General features: G+C 34.3%; 1 protein-coding gene across 9 annotated transcripts in view; it reads left to right on the forward strand.

Annotated features, from left to right (window-relative positions):
- The window catches only part of Dpp10 (Dipeptidyl peptidase 10), a 619,010-nt gene that overhangs the window by 592,447 nt on the left and 6,024 nt on the right, over positions 1-20,539 (forward strand). For 4 of the 9 annotated variants that reach the window (XM_067118067.1, XM_067118068.1, XM_067118074.1 and 1 more), the window contains 7 exons: positions 2,901-3,115; positions 5,732-5,889; positions 6,540-6,643; positions 10,503-10,580; positions 16,125-16,248; positions 16,634-16,860; positions 18,690-18,927. In XM_067118067.1, the coding sequence (XP_066974168.1) occupies positions 2,901-3,115; positions 5,732-5,889; positions 6,540-6,643; positions 10,503-10,580; positions 16,125-16,248; positions 16,634-16,860; positions 18,690-18,927 (1,144 nt within the window). Of the gene's footprint in view, positions 1-2,900; positions 3,116-5,731; positions 5,890-6,539; positions 6,665-10,502; positions 10,581-16,124; positions 16,249-16,633; positions 16,861-18,689; positions 18,928-20,539 lie in introns of all 9 variants that reach the window. The other 5 variants (XM_067118072.1, XM_067118073.1, XM_067118071.1 and 2 more) reach the window with 2 other exon arrangements.

The following is a 20,539-nucleotide window of genomic DNA, read 5'->3' on the forward strand; positions in this document are numbered from 1 at the left end:
TTTACAAGTGGATTAAATACTGAATGTTGAGTGAAAAAGGTGCTATTTACTTGAGATTTTCAAGTTAGCTGTTGGTTTTAACATAAATTTCCGTTAATTTTCGTTCAATATAGTTTTGTAGAGTAATTTTTTTATGATTTGCTCAATTTTTTTAGTATATACAAAACAGGAGTTACTTAAAGATCTTACAAGAAAGGATTTATTGAAACTCACTTCTGTACCTCGAGGAATGAACGAATTTGTAAGCTTTCGTCTGTACCTCGAGGAATGAACGAATTTGGAGACTTTCCTCTGTACCTCTGTACCTCGAGGAATGAGCTAAATTGGACTTTCATCTGTACCTTTGTACCTCGAGGAATGAACGAATTTGAAACTTTCCTCTCTACGTCTTTGTCTCGAGGAATGAACGCATTTGGAAACTTGCCTCTATACTTCTGTACCTCGAGGAATGAACGAATTTGGAAACTTTTCTCTGTACGTCTTTGTGTCGAGGAATGAACGCATTTGGAAACTTGCCTCTATACTTCTGTACCTCGAGGAATGAACGCATTTGGAAACTTTCCTCAGTACCTCGAGAAATGAACGAATTTTGAAACTTTCCTCTCTACGTCTTTGTCTCGAGGAATGAACGCATTTGGAAACTTGCCTCTATACTTCTGTACCTCGAGGAATGAACGCATTTGGAAACTTTCCACAGTACCTCGAGAAATGAACGAATTTTGAAACTTTCCTCTGTATTTCGAGGAATGAACGTATTTGGAAGCTTTCCTCTGTACCTCGAGGAATGAACGGATTTGGAAACTTCCATCTGTACCTTTGTACCTCGAGGAATGAACGCATTTGAAAACTTTCCTCTGTGCTTCGAGGAATGAACGAATTTTGAAACTTGCCTCTATACGTCTGTACCTCGAGGAATGAACGCATTTGGAAACTTCGGCCTCCCGCCTCAGACTTAGGTGTTCCTGGGTCGATAAAGACTAGACATGCCGACTGCGTGAGGGACAATATTAAGAGATTATAAGCCACGGTATTTACGCTTTAGTGATGCGAATCATCAGACTGGGTTAGGTTTATTTAATGCAGGAACTTGCTGCTTTCATTATGTATTTATGTATGTATGTATGTATGTATGCATGCATACATATATATATATACATACATACGTATATATACTTGCATATACATGCATGTAAGTATAGGTCGGTCTTTATGGCTTTTAAAATGATAAAATAGCCTTTTTGAATCTAAAATGTCTAAAGGCGTATATATTGAATTTTTTTTTAATAGTATTCATCTGTTCTGTGTCCCTGTATTGATTCTCACTAGGTGTTTCATGACATTCTCTCTCTCTCTCTCTCTCTCTCTCTCTCTCTCTCTCTCTCTCTCTCTCTCTCTCTCTCTCTCTCTCTCTCTCTCTCTCAAAAAATTACTGACTTCAGTTTTCCCTTCATTAATTTATGAAGATCCATGGCAGTGAAGGTCTGAACTTCATATCCCATTGGTCTTCACCATTGAAAAAGGTAAAAAAAAAAAGCCTTCATTGATGAACTCATACCAAAAGTGAAGAGAATTATTCATTATGAAAGGTCACAGACACGCTGTGATTCATTTTCTCCGTTGCATGGTCCTCGTTGTGTGTTATTGCCATTTCCATGAATGGACACCCACCCAAGTATTGATCAGTGTGGGAATACGATCACGAATCAGATGCAAACGGGCAGCTCACCAAACGTATTTTTAACGTGAACATGCAAAAACGTATCTGCAGAAACAAAGTATAAACATGCTTTCCCTTTCTTCCAACGACTAAAGTAAACACACTCGGAATTAAGGAGAGCCAAGTCTATCCGTTTCCCTGTCGACAAACTTCATATTTATGCAGATTACTAGAACAAACGGACGGGGGATAAGACAGGAGGGGAATGAGACAGGAATTATAGACGGCAATCTGGATAGAGCAGTTTTCTAGACAGATTTACGGTTGTGCCAAAAATTTCCGCTGTTTGTTTTTGTGATAAGCCTTTGATGTTTGTTGTTTGCCATTTTTCAGGTTGTATGAATAGGATTTTCTTTTTTTTGTATTTTCGTATTTCTTCGTTATTATTATTTTGATATTACTAAATATTCATTTTTTTATTTATGACGCTTATTTACAGATATTTTCACATTAATTTCCTTTCCGTTTGTTATGTTTTATTACATTCCTATGAGTTCAACCTTAGTACAAGTACTTTTTCATCCTAAATAATCACACAGGTGAAACGAAAGATTTCATACACACATTCCGGTCCTGAGCCTGATCGAAAGTGGAAATTTGCCCTGAAAACCATATAAATGAGAAACATTACTATTTTATTATATGACAAATAGGAAACATTACGTATTATTTTATTATATGACAAATAAGAAACTTATACCTATTATTTTATGATATGGCTAATGAGAAGCATTAGCTATTATTTTATATGACAAATATGAAACATTGCTATTTTATGACATGACAAATAAGAAACATTACCTATCATTTTATGATATGACACATCAGAAACATTACATAATATTTTATGATATGAGAAATGAGAAACATTACCTATAATTCTGTGATGTGACAAATAAGAGACATTACCAATTATTCTATGACATGACAAATAAGAAACAATACCTCTTATTTTATTGTATAGCAAATAAAAAACATTACCTCCTATTTTATATGACAAATAAGAAACATTATATATTATTCAGGAAATGACAAATAAGAAACACTACCTATCATTTTATAATATAACAATTCAGTGCAAACACAACTTGCCAAATCAGGCCTGAGAGTCAAAAAAAAAAAAAAAATAAGCAAAAATAACTCTTGAAATTCGAGTCCTGTAACATTCTCCTTCTTTCCGCAGGCACCACTTCCCCCTGACCCCTACCCCGGACAACAGGGGTCACCCGTCCCTAATTCTGGCCCAGTGGACCCCCGTGGGATCGGGGATCGTCATGGTGGACGATCACTACAACATACTCTACAAGAAGACTGTCACTGAGCAGACTGTACACCGTATCACGAGTACTGGAATTCCTGGGGTCATATACAACGGCGTGCCCGACTGGGTTTACGAAGGTAAGGGTATAGAGAGAGAGAATAAAATTGTCAGTTTAATTTTAGTAACAGGTCATAGGTCATAGGCAGTATTTTTCTCTAAGCATTGTTATATATATATATATATATATATATATATATATATATATATATATATATATATATATATATATATATATATATATATATATATATATATATACAGATAAAGGATAAATAAAACACCTCGTTTCATTCATTTTTATATTCAGTTATTTACAGCTCTTAAAAAAACTGTACATGTTATTCTCATATAAAAAAGTTCCCTTTACATCACGTAACAGAATGTAAAAAAATAATAAAAGCCAAACTGTATTTTACACATTAAGAGAAGAAAAGGATCTAGGATTGAGATTATAAAAAAAAAAAATAAAAACGCAAGAAAAATTCGTCCACTTTTGCTTTACTCACGTAAAAAAAAAAAGTGTAACCTCCACACCACAACAGAAGCTAAAAATAAAAAAATCATAAATGTACAAGATAAGGCCTGCTGAATGAGGCATCCTTGGCACAAAGGAAAACAGATATTTACGACTAAGATTCGAGGCGGGAACAGCAAGACATTTATAATCTCTAAGAAAAAGGAAGTATTTTTTTTTTTTTATTTCTTTCTCCCCTTAACGACTTTTCCGATGGTCTGAGACGCAAGACTGGCGTGTTTCTTGCGGTAAATTGTTTTGGTAACGGTACTGTATTTCAGGCGTTTTTCGCCTGATCAGCTTCAAAATAATCCCCCTTTTTCCCAAAAAAGGGGGTGCGGTTGAACTATAATTATTTTATGCATGCTATTCTATTTCTGATAACAAATACTTCATCTCATACAAAATTCAACTTTGTATCTTGAAAAATGAAGAAATTAGAGCGGGGTGAATTTCTAAACTTTGATGGCTTATAACTCATTTTTTTTCCGAGACGCCTTTCTAATGCTGAACGCCTCATTTCATGCTTGTGAAATGTATGTGTGTGTGTGTGTATATATATACGTTTGGGCGGTTGAAAAACGAATACTCACTTCAGGAATTTTCATTATACAAACATCTAATTTACAGTTCCAGCTTCCAAGGTTATTTAGAAAATCAAGAATTCCGTGTATTTTTCAATTCACTTCTTAAAAGATCCTGGTTTTAGACCAAATATTAATTCAGTTATCTTAATTGCTCGAGTACTGTTTAAGTTATTGAGTGAAGACCTGTTATTCAAGTTAATTATATATATTTATTATTTATTTAATTATTTATATGTACACACACTTACATATATATATATATATATATATATATATATATATATATATATATATATATATATATATATATATATATATATATATATATATATATATGTAGTGAGAGAGAGAGTGAGAGAGAGATTTATATTATATATACATAATACATACATACATACATACATACACACTTACTCTACATTACCAGAGCCTTCACGCACCCACCAAAACCTTTCAGCCCCTGTGAGATCTATACCACTCGCGTCCTGATAAAAACCAAAGAAACACTTCAAAACCTCCGTTACCATGACAACCAGAATCATAAAAAAAAACCCTTCCCCCAAAATTGTCACTGGGTGCTTGGCATTAAGTCCAGGCTCCCAGAAAGGTCGAGTCGGCGAAGGTGTAATGAATTATGCACAGCCCTGATCGAATGTCCGATCTGTCACGAATACTGCTACTTGTGTGTCGAGGTTCATAGCTAACGGAAGGATTAGTCCCCCCACGAATGTGATGAGTTTCTCTCTCTCTCTCTCTCTCTCTCTCTCTCTCTCTCTCTCTCTCTCTCTCTCTCTCTCTCTCTGACAAGCACATGCATATATCCACAGGAATCAAGTTTTTTTCTTTGTAATTCTCCCTCTCTCACTAACATACACAAATTTGTGTTCTCTCTCTCTCTCTCTCTCTCTCTCTCTCTCTCTCTCTCTCTCTCTCTCTCTCTCTCTCTCTCTCTCTCACACACACACACAAGTGTAGTCACATTCACGCTGACACATACATATTTATACCCACAAATTTATTTGTGCAATCTCTCTCTCTCTCTCTCTCTCTCTCTCTCTCTCTCTCTCTCTCTCTCTCTCTCTCTCTCTCTCTCTCTCTCTCTCTCTCTCAAACACACACACGCACAGACGAACAGAAAATCTTAGATCTCCAGTACATTTAAAGCTTTTATTAGGCACAGATTTCATGCCGTTATATTGTCCATTAAAGCATTTGTTTTATATTCAGCCATGAACAACTTTTATGCTTTTAGATACCGTCTTGGCATATGGATTTCGGTACTATTGTAAATCTATTTTAAATGCATCGTTTTTTTTCATTTCTACACATTAAGTTGGGAGTTGTACCTACGTAATTAAAATCATCGTATTTTCTTATATGTATTGTACATATAAATATTGACTTTTCCTTTTTATTTACATATTATTGATCAGTTATTATTAGTATAAGTTATTGCAACTGTTATTACAAGTCGTTATTATTATTGTAAGTCGTCATTAGTACAAGTTATTGTTAGCATAAGTTATTATTATTATTAGTGTAAGTTACTACAACTTTTATTATAAGTTATTCTGTCTCTCGCCCCAAAACAGAAGAGATTCTTAACAGCAACAGTGCAGTCTGGTTCTCCCCAGATGGGGGCATGTTGGCATATGCCACCATTAATGATACCCTCGTCGATGACGTGCCCATACCCGAATATGGTCCTGACAACCAGTATTCAGTTACAAGATCTCTCAAATACCCTAAGGTGAGTGATTATTATTATTATTATTGTTATTATTATATTTATTATTATTATTATTATTATTATATTATTATTATTATTATTATTCATAAACATTTCATAATAGTATGAGTCACTGAAATTGTGAAGAAATCCACAGTGGTGTAGATGTAAATATACACATATATGTTTATCTATACCAATGTGGATTTCTTCACCATTATTATTATTATTATTATTATTATTATTATTATTATTATTATTATTATTATTATTATTATTATTATTAATATTATTATTATTAGTTAAATGATGTCTTTTTAACTGAATTTGATTCAAATATCAGTGTGTAATTTGTGTTTGATTTTTTTAATATTAATTCATCGATATCAAGGTTTTAACTATTCATTTCAGGTGATAACTTTATTATTATTATTATTATTATTATTATTATTATTATTATTATTATTATTATTATTGTTATTATTATTATTATTATTAGCAGTAGCAGCAGCCGCTGAATGATATCATTTTGTTTTTATTGTGTGTAATTAGAGTTTCTATTCTTCTTAATATTAAATCAGTCGAGACCAAGATTCTAAATTGCTAATTTCAAGTGATAACTGCAACACAAAACACTAACTCTCTCTCTCTCTCTCGTCTCTCCCTTGCAGCCTGGGCAAAAAAACCCACAAGCAACCTTGTGGGTTATTGACCTCACTGACCTGAGGTCAGTCAGGCCACGTGACCTGAAGCCGCCGAACGTGGTCAAAGACCAGTTAGTGCACTCCGCAGTGTGGTTTGTGTGGGAGGATTAACGACGTTCTAATCGTTTGTTGTCTCACTTTAAGCGTAGTTCTTTGGCCTTGGTGGCACCAACACTTGAAGCACAAACAAAAAAAAGAGAAAAAGATGATGATGATGATAATATAATAGAATAATAGTCATTGATTAAAAAAAATATTAGTCATTGATTATTTGGATACAGAATTCTTGTTGCATATGGCACCGTCAAGACGTGAAAAAGTCTACGGGGTCGTTTTGCCATATTTCACTATGAGCGTCCAATTGGGCCCGTATCGGGAACGTAAAGTAGACTCACTGAAGAATTCCCCCATACTTTGTAGTTAATATTCTCTAATTCATTCACCCCCTATGATATATTGATGTCCAAATTCATTGAATTTCTAATGATTATATTTATGCTTTGCCACAATCACGATTTGCAACGTCATAACATAAGAGATGAAGGAGCAGGTAAAAGAGATTATAAGACATAAAGGAAGACATTATAAAAACGGTTAAGGATGTTGTTTTTCCTTCTTTGCAGTAAATGTCCACTCTCGTATTTTAATCTATTCACTCACTCTATATATATATTTTTTTCCTATTAGTAAGTGGCATCACCCCTCACCGATATCTAATCGTTTTTAGTAACGTGAATGGCAGTAGAGACGAGCCTATACAACAGTAGATACCAGATTTATGTCATAGCTTTTGATGTAACGACCCTGTATCATAGTCTCCCCCCTGTCATCTCAGAGAGAAAATGCATAGTTCCGTTTTCTGTCACAAGCCAACAAAGAGAATATCTTTTTTATTATTATTATTGTTATGATATTGTTGGAGTAGTCAAAAGTATCTGATATTTCCCCCCAACATGTTTGCTAGGAATTCTTGGAACGAGCGGAATTTTTCTGATTCCTGTTCGCATATAAATAATGCATGATATTACTGGCTGGTGTTTTAGGATATCACGAGATTCAGATGGAGTTGTAGATTCATCTGGAATGTAGAAGTTAAAAATTATTATTAATGATTCAATTATTCTCTTCAATTTGAAAACTTATTTAGAATAAAATAGATGAGTTAAGGATTACTTTTTTTTTTAAGTATTGCCAGCAAGATATTTAAAACATCAACCGATTTCATGCATTTTTATTCCATCTTGAAGCCAAAAATCAAACTACGTTGGCTCCTCCCCTTTTAACAATTGATATTGTGATATTGAAATATCTTCTTCTTCCCAAGCATTTGCGACAGAACCTTGGGTTCGAATGACGTTTTTGAAAACCACCAAAAAAATGTGTAATTTTTGAAAGGTTCTTAAAAATAATTTGTCAAGTAGGAAGGATGTGTTTTGCCTAGAAAAAACTGTAACTTTAGATCACTCTCTATTCCACAAGACAGCAACAGCGATAGTCGTAGATTTTAGAAAAGTAGTTAATATTTTTTCTGTCTTAAAACGTACGAGACTCGATAGTTTTTTTTCTGAATGTTCCTGACTGGAATGGTGGTTTGTACGTGGTGCTGAGACAGTTGGTGACACTAATAATGACTAATGATCTCATTATTTTGATTTGAGATTTGGTTTCCTGGTCTGTAAATCCATGCTGAGAAATAGCCCATAGTTTTAAAAATCCATTGTTTATCGTTTGGTTAGGTTAATTTCTTTTGCATTCACACTTTATCATAGATGATAGAGAGATTTTTCTTTTTCCTTTGGCCCCCTCCAAATGAAAGAAGTGAAGTCATTTCCCCCCCACCCCCCACTCATTCAAAGTAAACTATACTTCTTTTGCATAGACTTTTAATATTGTGATGGTGGAATGCTCCGTGACATATATTATGCTTCTGTTCGTCTCAGTTCTGTTTCCTTGCGTTTCTCTATATTCCTTTTTACTTTTTGATGCTACAGCAAATCATTACTAGGCGTGTTACATTATTTTATTTATTTCGTGTTTATGAAATGCACATGCAAGTATCACCTTCTTTCAGGAAATATTCGTAGGTGAATTAATTTTATATTGATTCAATTGGGATTCTCAACAAAAGTCCCAAGAGCTATTTGAATGACTTTAATGTGTGCTTCTTATAATACAACTTTATTTGAATGAGTCGTCATTGATTTTTCTTCTAAAATAAATAAGTCATTATTTGTTATCGTCGTCTTAATTCCGAAAACCTATAAGCAGTTATTTTTCTTTATCCTTTGCTATTGAGTTTATAGAGCAGTCTTAAGTTTTTCTCAGTTTTCATTTCTTTATAGTCTTCGAAACGTGTTTATTTTTCCATGTCGACGAAAATAATTAAGGGAAATTCAACTAATGAATAACCACGACTTTTGGCTAAAAAAAATTACTGTATATGGAAGAGGCAAGTTGATAAAAAAAATGTTTTAAAAAAAACAATCTTTTAACCCCTACCTCTTTGAGAGTGGCGCAGAAAACTACCTTTGCATTAGACACAACAGAGATTCCGTAGTCAATGTGGTTTTTTTTTCATGACAGTTATGTGTAGTTTGTGTTTTATTTGTCATAAGTGTCTCCCCTAAATGTTTATTATTATTATTATTATTATTATTATTATTATTATTATTATTATTATTATTATTATTATTATTATTATTATTATTATTATTATTATTATTATTATTGGGAATAGAATAAGACCCTTTTTCTTGAACTTAATCGTGACACATTGCTAAAGATATATAGTCTTCATTATTATTATTATTATTATTATTATTATTATTATTATTATTATTATTATTATTATTATTATTATTATTATTATTATTTGGACTCAACAGTATGGTTTGCTTTGTCCATCATTTTAATATTTCAGTTACCATTCCTTATTTCTTAAGTATCCTATTCAGTTTATCAATATAAATCTATTCATATAAATTTTGACTTGTCATTCTATATTTTTGTCATATTACATGTCACGGCAGTATTCCATTCAGTAGATGAAGTATAGAAGGTCTGTCTATAGTTTCCCTATGTATATGAATGTATATGTATGGGGAAATCACTCTTAGATTTGATAGAATCTATTAGAACTCAATTCTAGAATATATAGAACTTACGTATAAGCATCCCTGTACCCCTAATCACCCCCACCCCCTGATTCTCCTGTCCCTCCCCCCAGTGACCCCCTGTTTAGTAGAAGCATTTAGCAAGTGCAAAAAAAAAAAATAGCAATATTCGATGCATCTTTCAAACCTTCCTCCTCCTGAGAGCCAGCTCTTTCTGTTGTCAATGTAAAAGTGTTGTCAGTTTTTTCCCAAACTGTGTGTATTTTCGCTGAAAGCTATCGGCATTGCTCCTTTTTATATATATAGTTTTTTTTATTTTTGTACATGTTATCTTTGTATATACATGTTATTTTGTAACATATGTTACTGTTGTCCCAAGCTTCTGATACATATTTTTTCTTAGAGTCATGTTATCAATCCCCCTTTTCAAAGTCAGTGTTTGTTGCTAAGGGCTGCCTATATTTTTTTATATTATATATATTATATATATGCCTCTGATACGTGCTAGGATATGCAAGGCTTGCCCTGGATTTTTGATCCCTTTGATTTTTAACCCTTTCAACCCTTACAATCAACCCTTACTTTCCCTAATCAAACCCCCAAAACCAGTTTATTATTTATTGTTTCTCCCTGCTAGACTGTTCAGATTTCAGTTAAAAAAAAAGAATCTTAGAGGAGCTTGTTTGTTTGTCCGATGCTTTAAGCGCTGGTTTTTTTTTAATATAGTGTATTTTTTATTTGTTTTTGAGTCTCTTTATTTGGTCGTGGTCTCTCTGTCTCTACCCGTTTCTCTCTCTCTTCTCTCCTTGGATGTCAGGTCTGTTAGCCAACGTTTCCAACCCTACTTTACCACTCTCAAGGCATACGAAGGTCACCCTCTTCTACAGGCTTCCCCGTCCGTTAAGTGTTATGTAGCCGTACCTTTTTGTATAGAGACCTCTCTCTCTCTCTCTCTCTCTCTCTCTCTCTCTCTCTCTCTCTCTCTCTCTCTCTCTCTCTCTCTCTCTCTCTCTCTCTTCATTAACTTATGTTTTCACTGTTGAAACTACAATCCTGTTTACAATATTTAGTATTTGGTTTCAGCATTCTCTCTCTCTCTCTCTCTCTCTCTCTCTCTCTCTCTCTCTCTCTCTCTCTCTCTCTCTCTCTCTCTCTCTCTTCATATACTTATGCTTTTGGCCTTCTAAGATGGTTATTTTTTTACAATGCTATTTGGTTTCTAAGATCTCTCTCTCTCTCTCTCTCTCTCTCTCTCTCTCTCTCTCTCTCTCTCTCTCTCTCTCTCTCTCTCTCTTCATATACTTATGCTTTTGGCCTTCTAAGATGGTTATTTTTTACAATATTTCGTATTTGGTTTTAAGATTCTCTCTCTCTCTCTCTCTCTCTCTCTCTCTCTCTCTCTCTCTCTCTCTCTCTCTCTCTCTCTCTCTCTCTCTCTCTCTCTCTCTCCTGCTTCCTTTTATATCCTACGTTTAATTTATGTCCTTGGAATGCATATTTTTAATTAAATATTCTATACGATTACGGTTTTATATCGTTCATATGAATAAGACTCTGGTCTTTGGTTAAAATGAAAAATTAAATTAGGCCCAAATACTTTTTCTTCTAGGCCGTTATTTATAATTACTGTGTATAAATGCTGGATATCACCATGGTAAAACTATGTACAGTCAAATGGTCATAGTTACCACTTCAAAATGTTGTGATTGACTCAAATAACTTCGCTGTTTCCTAATTTGTATTAGGTTTTCCAGTGAAAGCTGAGAAAGGTCCCACTAAAATACGTCCTTTGACCATCGTGGTATTAAATCCCACCTGGGAAAGAGAACTCTCTATTTGTTTCCTCTCGGATTGAATTCAAAGCTCGTAGTGGAAATCTGACCCAAATATATTAGGATATGGGGAGATTAATAAGTCATTTCACCTTTCTTATAAAATAGGAAACATGTTGTTAATTATTCCTTTTAAAGTTCAGTAAACCTGTAACCAAAGATCAAAGTCTGTATTCGCTTCAGTTCTTGTCTAATTCATTAGGGAATAAGGAATGACAATGTTGCTTATATATTTATACGTCTTGAGATATGTTCTACCCCCTTTTTAAATATTTCTTATCAAACTTTTGTCATGTTGTATGTTTAAGGATTATTCATAGATTTATAGACTCCATAAATTCCTGTTGACAGTACCTCTCTCTAAAAAAAAAAAAAAAAAGGAAAGTTATTTCAGATTAATGTTCATTGGAAAAGTTTACGCCAAATTTGCTGGGATCGCAAATAATCCATTTCCAGTCGTGTCTTTTATGTCCTTTAGTTATCTGTCTCTGTATTTGTTTTCTTGTTTGTTGGTTGTTCAATGTTTTTTTGTTACTGTATATACTCGTTAGGCATTCTGCAATAAATCACTTTATTTACTCTCCATATAATTTATTCTGGATTCTGTTCTTCACCTATAACCTTCCCTCTTTTCAGAGGCGGTTCTGTCGCCTTGTTCTTAGCTAAATACTCAGCCCCATTCCTCTTTTCTTCTCTACAGTCTCCTTTTTTTCTTGTCTCATTCGGGCCTGGGCAGGAAGAGCTCATTAGGTTACCTGCCCCAATGGATTTCACTTTCACACCTTTTGTTCCCTTTACTGACTTTTTTTTCTGGCTGTTCAGCCATCTGTCTGTGTGTCTGTCTGTCTCTACTTTACAGTCTGTCTATACTTCATGTCTGTTTGACCTGTCGATTCTGTTTATAAAAGATCACTGATCCTCCATTTTCCTTTTACTGTCCAAATTTCCGTGTATGTCTATCTATCTATCTATCTATCTATATATATATATATATATATATATATATATATATATATATATATATATATATATATATATAATTTATATATATATTATATTATCTATGCATACATATATATACACATATATATGCATATATATTTATATATATAGTATATTTATATGTAATATATATGTATACAGTATATAATTATATATGTATATACAGCATATTACATCATTTGTCTTCCTTTCTGTCTCCGCGTTGCCCAGTGGATTTTTTTTTTTTATTTTAGAGACCAGCAATTATGTTATGTCCTTAGGAATGACATTAAGGCAAAGTTCGCTTAGGTGCAAATATATATATATATATATAGTTTTGAAGTATTTCATCTGGTTAAAATCGTCGGTTACTTTATTGAACTGTAATGTTCTTTTTCGTGTCAAGGCAAGAATCTCATGAAAAAAAGTGCATAACTACCTCAGTAGGATGTATTTTCTTATATTTACCATTCATCCAGGTGTAAAAATGATCAAGTTTAATCTTGAAAGCTTCATCCATAACGTTTCTAATCCACACAATTACCTAAGCGAACTTTGCTGACAGTTTATTGTACAGTATGCCTACATTTCAGCCATTTTGCTAGAACTCCCTATTTAGGTTGAAAAAGAGCTGAATGGAAAGACGTGGCTCCTTCAACCACTCTCTCAAATTCCTTACAGAATACGACTCTTACTTTATTGTCCCCTGTTTCAGAAATTTTGTATCCTTGGGCCACCCTCGTTTGCAATATCATCTCTTGTATCTCGTTGTTCACACCATTATTTATCTCAGCCTGTCGAATTTCTTTCTGATTTGCTCAATTGAGACCCCAGGGATATATCATTTCGAACAATCTTTGCCTCTTGTGTCTACAGGAGTGAATTTTGTCGTGAACTTCTGACATTCGTACTTTTTTCAATTCTTCTTGTGTTTGTATATTCTGGTTTACAAGTGGTGATATACATGGTATTCTTATACACGGGCATATGTATGCGATTATATACATACCTTCCTTTGGAGAATCTGTCAAACTACTCAAGTGTATACGTCTGCTATTCTTCCTGATTCTGTCCGTTTTTCCAGTGTAAATTTATCCAAGAGCTGATGTTTTTTAATCGAGGATTTCTTGCATTTTATTAGTTTTATATATTTAGACTTTGTCTTGTTTTGGTGTATTTTTCATTTTCATTTCGTAACTTGCAATGGGAAGTATACAAACAATTATTCAGGTAGCCACAAAATGATAAATTACCCAAAACGCGTCACTGAATTTGTCGTCAGTGCTAATGTCTAAAGTCTTGTATATGTTTGCCAATTTGTCATTGCTAGGGCCTGTGTTCATATATTCTTCAGAGGTTAATGATAGGATCTGTGTTAATAATTCCCACTTAGCATTAGAATGTACATTCGTGTTTCCCCTTGCGTTATTAATACGACCTATGATGGTGAAGAAATTCACAGTGGTGTAAATGTAAATATATATCAGAAATATTTATATACAAAAGAGAGCATTTCGAGAACCTGTTCGAGTCTCCTTCTCAATCTGACTGAGAAGGAGAATGTAGTAGGTTCTCGAAAGCTCCTGTTTGTGTATAATATATATATATATATATATATATATATATATATATATATATATATATATATATATATATATATATATATATATATATATATATATATATATATATATATATATATATTTATATATATATATTTCTAATATTTTTTTACATTTACACCACCGCGGATTTCTTCACCATTTTAGTGATTCGTGCTATTATAAGATTTTTATTTAATAAGACCTAAGTCAATATCTTGCTCAGTCTCTGCGGTACTTCAGTAATTCAAACAATTTTTCGATGTCATGTTGATGGGTGCACCACTCTACAGCCTGTACTCGACAGCTACCTTAATGTTCCAAAAACGCTAGTGGCTTTTTCTTCTTTCAGTTCTCGCCATCTTCACTAATCAGTGAAAAAAAAAAAGAAACATCTGATCACGTTTAGAAAACACGAACAAAGTATTTCTGGACGTTTTCAAAATGTTTTGTTTATTTTCACTGATGTTTTCGTGGTCCGATCTTGAAACTTTTTTTTTTTTGCCATTTCTCTGCTGTTCACACCAACGCTACGCTTTGGAGTAAAAGAGACCCATATTTAGTATTTTAAAGGAAAAAAAAAACAATGGACTACACTCTTTAGTTACATGTACTATAAAATAAAGTCATTATAAAAGCAAAGCACACTTTTCACAACCGCTTTATTTCTCAAAGCCAAAACACACTGTTGCCAATTTCCTCTCGCGATTTCTCTCAACGCCTCATTTACGATCTGCACAACAGAACACTCCTGGATTCACTGAGGTAAAAGAAATACACCAAGAGGGTATTTTCGATTTTATTCAATATACTTGACGTCCCCAAAAGTTGTCCTCTGTGCATGCTTGCATGAAAATCCCTTCCCCCCCCCTCTCTCCCCCCCCCCCCTCTGTCATCCTTCCACGAATTGGTTGATGTCAGTTCTGTTTAGCTGAGAGTAATCATATTTCTTTCTTTAAAAGAAAGTACCCTCATGTTTCTTGCTATGTCTTAAAAAGATATCTTTAAAACCTTTGAATGTCAATTCTTGTGCTGCTGACTTCTCGTGCAAGGGTTCGTGTTTGGTAGGCTATAATGATATAACAGGGTTCTTTAGGTTAGTGGTTTAAGTATTTATTATATATATATATATATATATATATATATATATATATATATATATATATATATATATATATATATTGTGTAATAAAATAAAGTAGATGTATTTAAGTGTAAATATACGCACTATGTGTCTCTCTAAACACTATCACATTTGTACTATACATAGAAGCATTGCATACCTACATTTCATAGAGATTATAATGTGTGTTTTGTTATGTATAACTTATATTCTTGTAGCTACATGAATTATCATTATCAAAAAATATATTAGTTATGGCAACTGGCTTTAAATATACAAAATTACTTTTCAAAAGATTATAATTAAGGTTTTTTGCTATTTAGATGAAAAATATAATCAAAGATGATAGTTGTCACTACTGAGTAGCTTTGGTAATCACCACATTTACAATTTGCAAAGAGGAAAAAGTAAAATTAGTGTAAGAAATTAGTTTACAAAAAAGTAAAATAATGTGAGAATTACAATTTTCAAAAAAAAGTAAAATTAGTGTAAGAATTATAATTTACAAAAAAGTAAAATTAGTGTAAGAATTAGTTTACAAAAAGCAAAATTAGTGTAAGATTAATTTACAAAAAAGTAAAATTAGTGTAAGAATTAGTTCAAATGAAAAGTAAAATTAGTGCAAGAATTACAATTTACAAAAAATTAAAATTAGTATCAGAATAAAATTAGTATTTCATCACTGCCAATATACAAGAATTAGGAAAAAGCATTATATTATTAGAATAGGCTTATCAGAAACCTAGCAAATAACTGAGTAGTAGTAGTATCCTTAGATAAAAAAAAAAAAGACCAACCCGTCCGAATCCTTGCACGAGCGAACGATTTACACTGTATCCGAAGCCAGCACCATCAACTCTCGTCAATTTCCAGTGGAAGTTGATTTTATCGCTTCTCCACAGGGACCACTACTTTACCGCCGTCACGTGGATCGACATCACCACTGTCAGTGTCATTTGGATGAACAGAGCCCAGAATATCTCGGTCATCACGTCCTGTTCGAAGCCCATGTACTTCTGCGAGAGCGTAAGTATGGTAGAGTTCGTAGTGATTATATATATATATATATATATATATATATATATATATATATATATATATATATATATATATATATATATACTGTATATATATAAATATATATATATCCTTTCAGTTGCCTTTGATTTGAGTTGGTTCTTTGCATTATCTATCGTTGAAAAACACTGACTTTACTCTCTCTCTCTCTCTCTCTCTCTCTCTCTCTCTCTCTCTCTCTCTCTCTCTCTCTCTCTCTAAACTGTTTCTTTGATTCGACTAATCGACTAATTCCTACGCAACATTCATCGATGACTAACACTGACTTCCCTCTCTCTCTCTCTCTCTCTCTCTCTCTCTCTCTCTCTCTCTCTCTCTCTCTCTCTCTCCACAGACCCACACGGAGTACTCCAGCCACGGGTGGGTCGACCTGTACGACGCCCCAATTTTCTCCGCCGACGGGCAGAGTTACCTGGTCCGCCTACCGGTTCGGGACGGCGAAGAAGGGGAGTTCAAACACGTCAATCTCTACAGCGTCAGGATGCACATGGTCGTGCCCATCACCCACGGGCCATTCGAGGTCACCAAGATCTTGGGCTGGGACCAAAACAGCAATTATATGTGAGTGGGACGTGTGGTTTTTGCTTGTTTATTTATTTCTGCGTTCTACTGGGCATGAAATTTGTTACATTTTTTTTTTTTTAATATTTCTTGCTGATGTAAAGTAAATTTCTTTCAATATTCTAATTGCTAGATAAGTATTTTTCATGCTTGTTATATTCCAGCTCCTACTGTACATGACAACCATTATTCACTTTATATTTATTCATAATACTATATGATAATCGTTATCCATTCATTATTTGCCCCTGCTACTGTATGGCAACCATTATGCATTATTTATTGTAAATATTACATTGCAAGCCCTAAACACCCTTTTTTATCCAAAATACTTCATGATAATCATTATTCATTCATTATTTATCCCAGCTGCTGCATAGCAGCCACAATTCACGGTTTATTCTAAGTATTACATTGCAGTACTATTCGTCTTTCACGTATCCCAGCTACTACATGGCAACCATACTCTAAATATTACATTGCAATTACTGTTCATCCTTCACATATTGCAGCTACTGCATGGCAACAATATTCTAAACACTACATTGCAATTATTGTTCATTATGTATTCCAGCTACTAAATGGCAACCATCTTCTAAATATCATGTTGCAATAATTATTCATTGTGTATCCCAGCTACTACATGGCAACAATATTCTAAATAATGCATGGCAGTTATTGTTCATTATGTACCCCAGCTAATACATGGCAACCATCTTCTAAATATCATGTTGCAATAATTATTCATTGTGAATCCCAGCTACTACATGGCAACAATATTCTAAATAATGCATGGCAGTTATTGTTCATCCTTCATCCTTCACGCACCCCAGCTAATACATGGCAACCATCTTCACGTAAATATCACATTGCAATGATTGTTTATTGTAACATATCTCAGCTACTGCATGGCAGCAATATTCCAAAGTGCTATTGCATTGAAACTTTTACCCTTCATCCTTCATCCTTCACGTATTCCAGCTACTGCATGGCAACAATATTCTAAATAATGCATGGCAGTTATTGTTCATTGTGTTCAACACTTTTAACATTCCAGCTAATACATGGCAACCATCTTCTAAATACCACATTGCAATGATTGTTCATTGTGTATCTCAGCTACTGCATGGCAACAATATTCCAAGTATTACATTGAAATTACCCTTCATCCTTCATCCTTCACGCATTCCAGCTACTACATGGCAGCTATATCCTAAATACAGCCACGTTCAAAGTGCTACATTGCAATTGCTGTTCAACACTTTCAACATTCCAGCTACTACATGGCAACTATATCTTAAATACAGCCGTGTTCAAAGTGCTACATTGCAATACAACATTCCAGCTACTATGTTCAAAGTGCAAAAGTGCTACATTGCAATTGCTGTTCAACACTTTTAACATTCCAGCTACTACATGGCAACTATATCCTAAATACAGCCATGTTCAAAGTGCTACATTGCAATTGCTGTTCAACACTTTTAACATTCCAGCTACTACATGGCAACTATATCCTAAATACAGCCGTGTTCAAAGTGCTACATTGCAATTGCTGTTCAACACTTTTAACATTCCAGCTACTACATGGCAGCTATATCCTAAATACAGCCGTGTTCAAAGTGCTACATTGCAATTGCTGTTCAACACTTTTAACATTCCAGCTACTACATGGCAGCTATATCCTAAATACAGCCGTGTTCAAAGTGCTACATTGCAATTGCTGTTCAACACTTTTAACATTCCAGCTACTACATGGCAGCTATATCCTAAATACAGCCGTGTTCAAAGTGCTACATTGCAATTGCTGTTCAACACTTTCAACATTCCAGCTACTACATGGCAACTATGGAAGACAAGCCTGGAGAGCGCCATCTGTACCGCGTCCCAGACGTCACCTCTCCCATGCTAAGGATCCCAGAGTGTCTGTCGTGCCTGGAGGCGGACAACACAACAGACACCTGTCTCTACAACAACGCCCATCTCTCGCCCGACTTCGCGTTCTTCGTGTTGGAGTGCCTGGGTCCGGACGTCCCGCGGACGTACCTCTTCTCCACCTGGAGTGGACAGGTATGGAGGGGGAAGAGGGAGAGATAGGATATGTAATTGTCACGTGTTTTTCTTTGGTGTTTTTTCTATCTGCGTGTGTGTGTGTGTGTGTTTTTTTTTTTTTAAGGATGTGTAGGTGTTATGGGTTCTGCTCCTAGGAAATTTGTTTGTGTGTGTGTGTGTGTATAGATATATTTGTTTTATGTTTACTTTATACATAGTAAATATGTACGTATATATACTGACTCTTCCTTCTTATGATTATCGTTGTTTGTGGTTATGTCATCAACACTTCCAGTTTTGCTCAGAATTTTCCCATGTCATCCTGTTCCTGTCTTTCAAGGGAGATTGCTTAGCACAAGGTTCCTGACTCTCTTCTGTTTTTGCCCCCTGTAATGCCATTTAGTCCCCTCTTCTTGTGAGGCCTCTCAGATTTCCTTCTTTCCACTTTCCTTCGTTACTCCCCATTTCTCCTTTCTGTTTAATTATCGTCTACTATATATCTATATGTTTTCTTATTCTATACTACCCTACTCGGAGCAGAACTTCCTTCCCCAGTAAAACTATCACGTAGATTTAAGTGAGTGTCGTGAACTTTCTTCCAGATCAGTTCCACATATCTTCAATCTGCAATTTAATGTCCAGTGTCTTGCGTTAAAAAAAAAATCCCTCTCCTAATTCTCTTCTTTTCCAGATGATGTAGATGACATAGATGAGAATTTGTAGGAATTTATCAATGTCTCCTGTTCATATTCTCGTTACTCTTTAGTATACGTGTCAGATAGAAAAATGTGTTTGTTTAGACATTGCAGACCTCTCCTTCATATGCAGTGGTTCTCAAACTGTGGGGTGATTACCCCCGTGGGGGTAATGAAGGCGTTTTTTGGGGGTAACGAGGCACTTTCTAATTTTATTTTCTATTAATTACCAAAGAAATAATGCTTTAATTCCAGTTTGTAATAAAAGGAACAATGCTTTTAATTTTAATTTTCGGTCAAAGGAATAATGTATAAAATCTAAATTCTTTATTTCTTAAGGCTTGATTAAAGTAAAATTATTTTTTACATATAAAACGAATTAGAAACTAGGCATTCCAATATTTTTCTTTCCTTTATGTTATAACTTCACATAACTGAAGAGGAATGTGGGGGTAGGGGGGCATTGGTAATCTATTACACCACTGGTGGGAGCAATGATACCAAAAAAAAAAATTTGAGAACCACTGATATAGAGAGAGATCCATTTTCACTTGATGGAATAAGCCATTCCACTTACAGACTGAGGAAAGTGGTGAAGAACGACCTCCCCGTCAGGTAGCGAGGGTAAGACACACACACTCAAGGTCCGCCTCAAGGTGGTACTAAAACGCCTCCAAGGACGGGTTCTGTAGTGCGAGAGATGCTTGATTCTCTGGTGAACTTAATATTCTGGAACTCTAGACGTTTATGAAGAGTTTCGAGGTTTTACCATTAATTGCTTCTTGATTCATGTGTCAAGAGATTACATAAGCTATTCGGTACCTGACTGCCTTCAGTACAGATGGACAAAATTCAGAAGAAAAATTCTCTTGCGCTATGGAGCTAATTTCTGGTCAAAGCCAACAGGTGGTGACTTTTGGAAGAGATTCACAAGA

This window comes from Macrobrachium rosenbergii, chromosome 15 (genome assembly GCF_040412425.1).
Source record: "Macrobrachium rosenbergii isolate ZJJX-2024 chromosome 15, ASM4041242v1, whole genome shotgun sequence".
Classification (NCBI taxonomy): Eukaryota; Metazoa; Arthropoda; class Malacostraca; order Decapoda; family Palaemonidae; genus Macrobrachium; species Macrobrachium rosenbergii.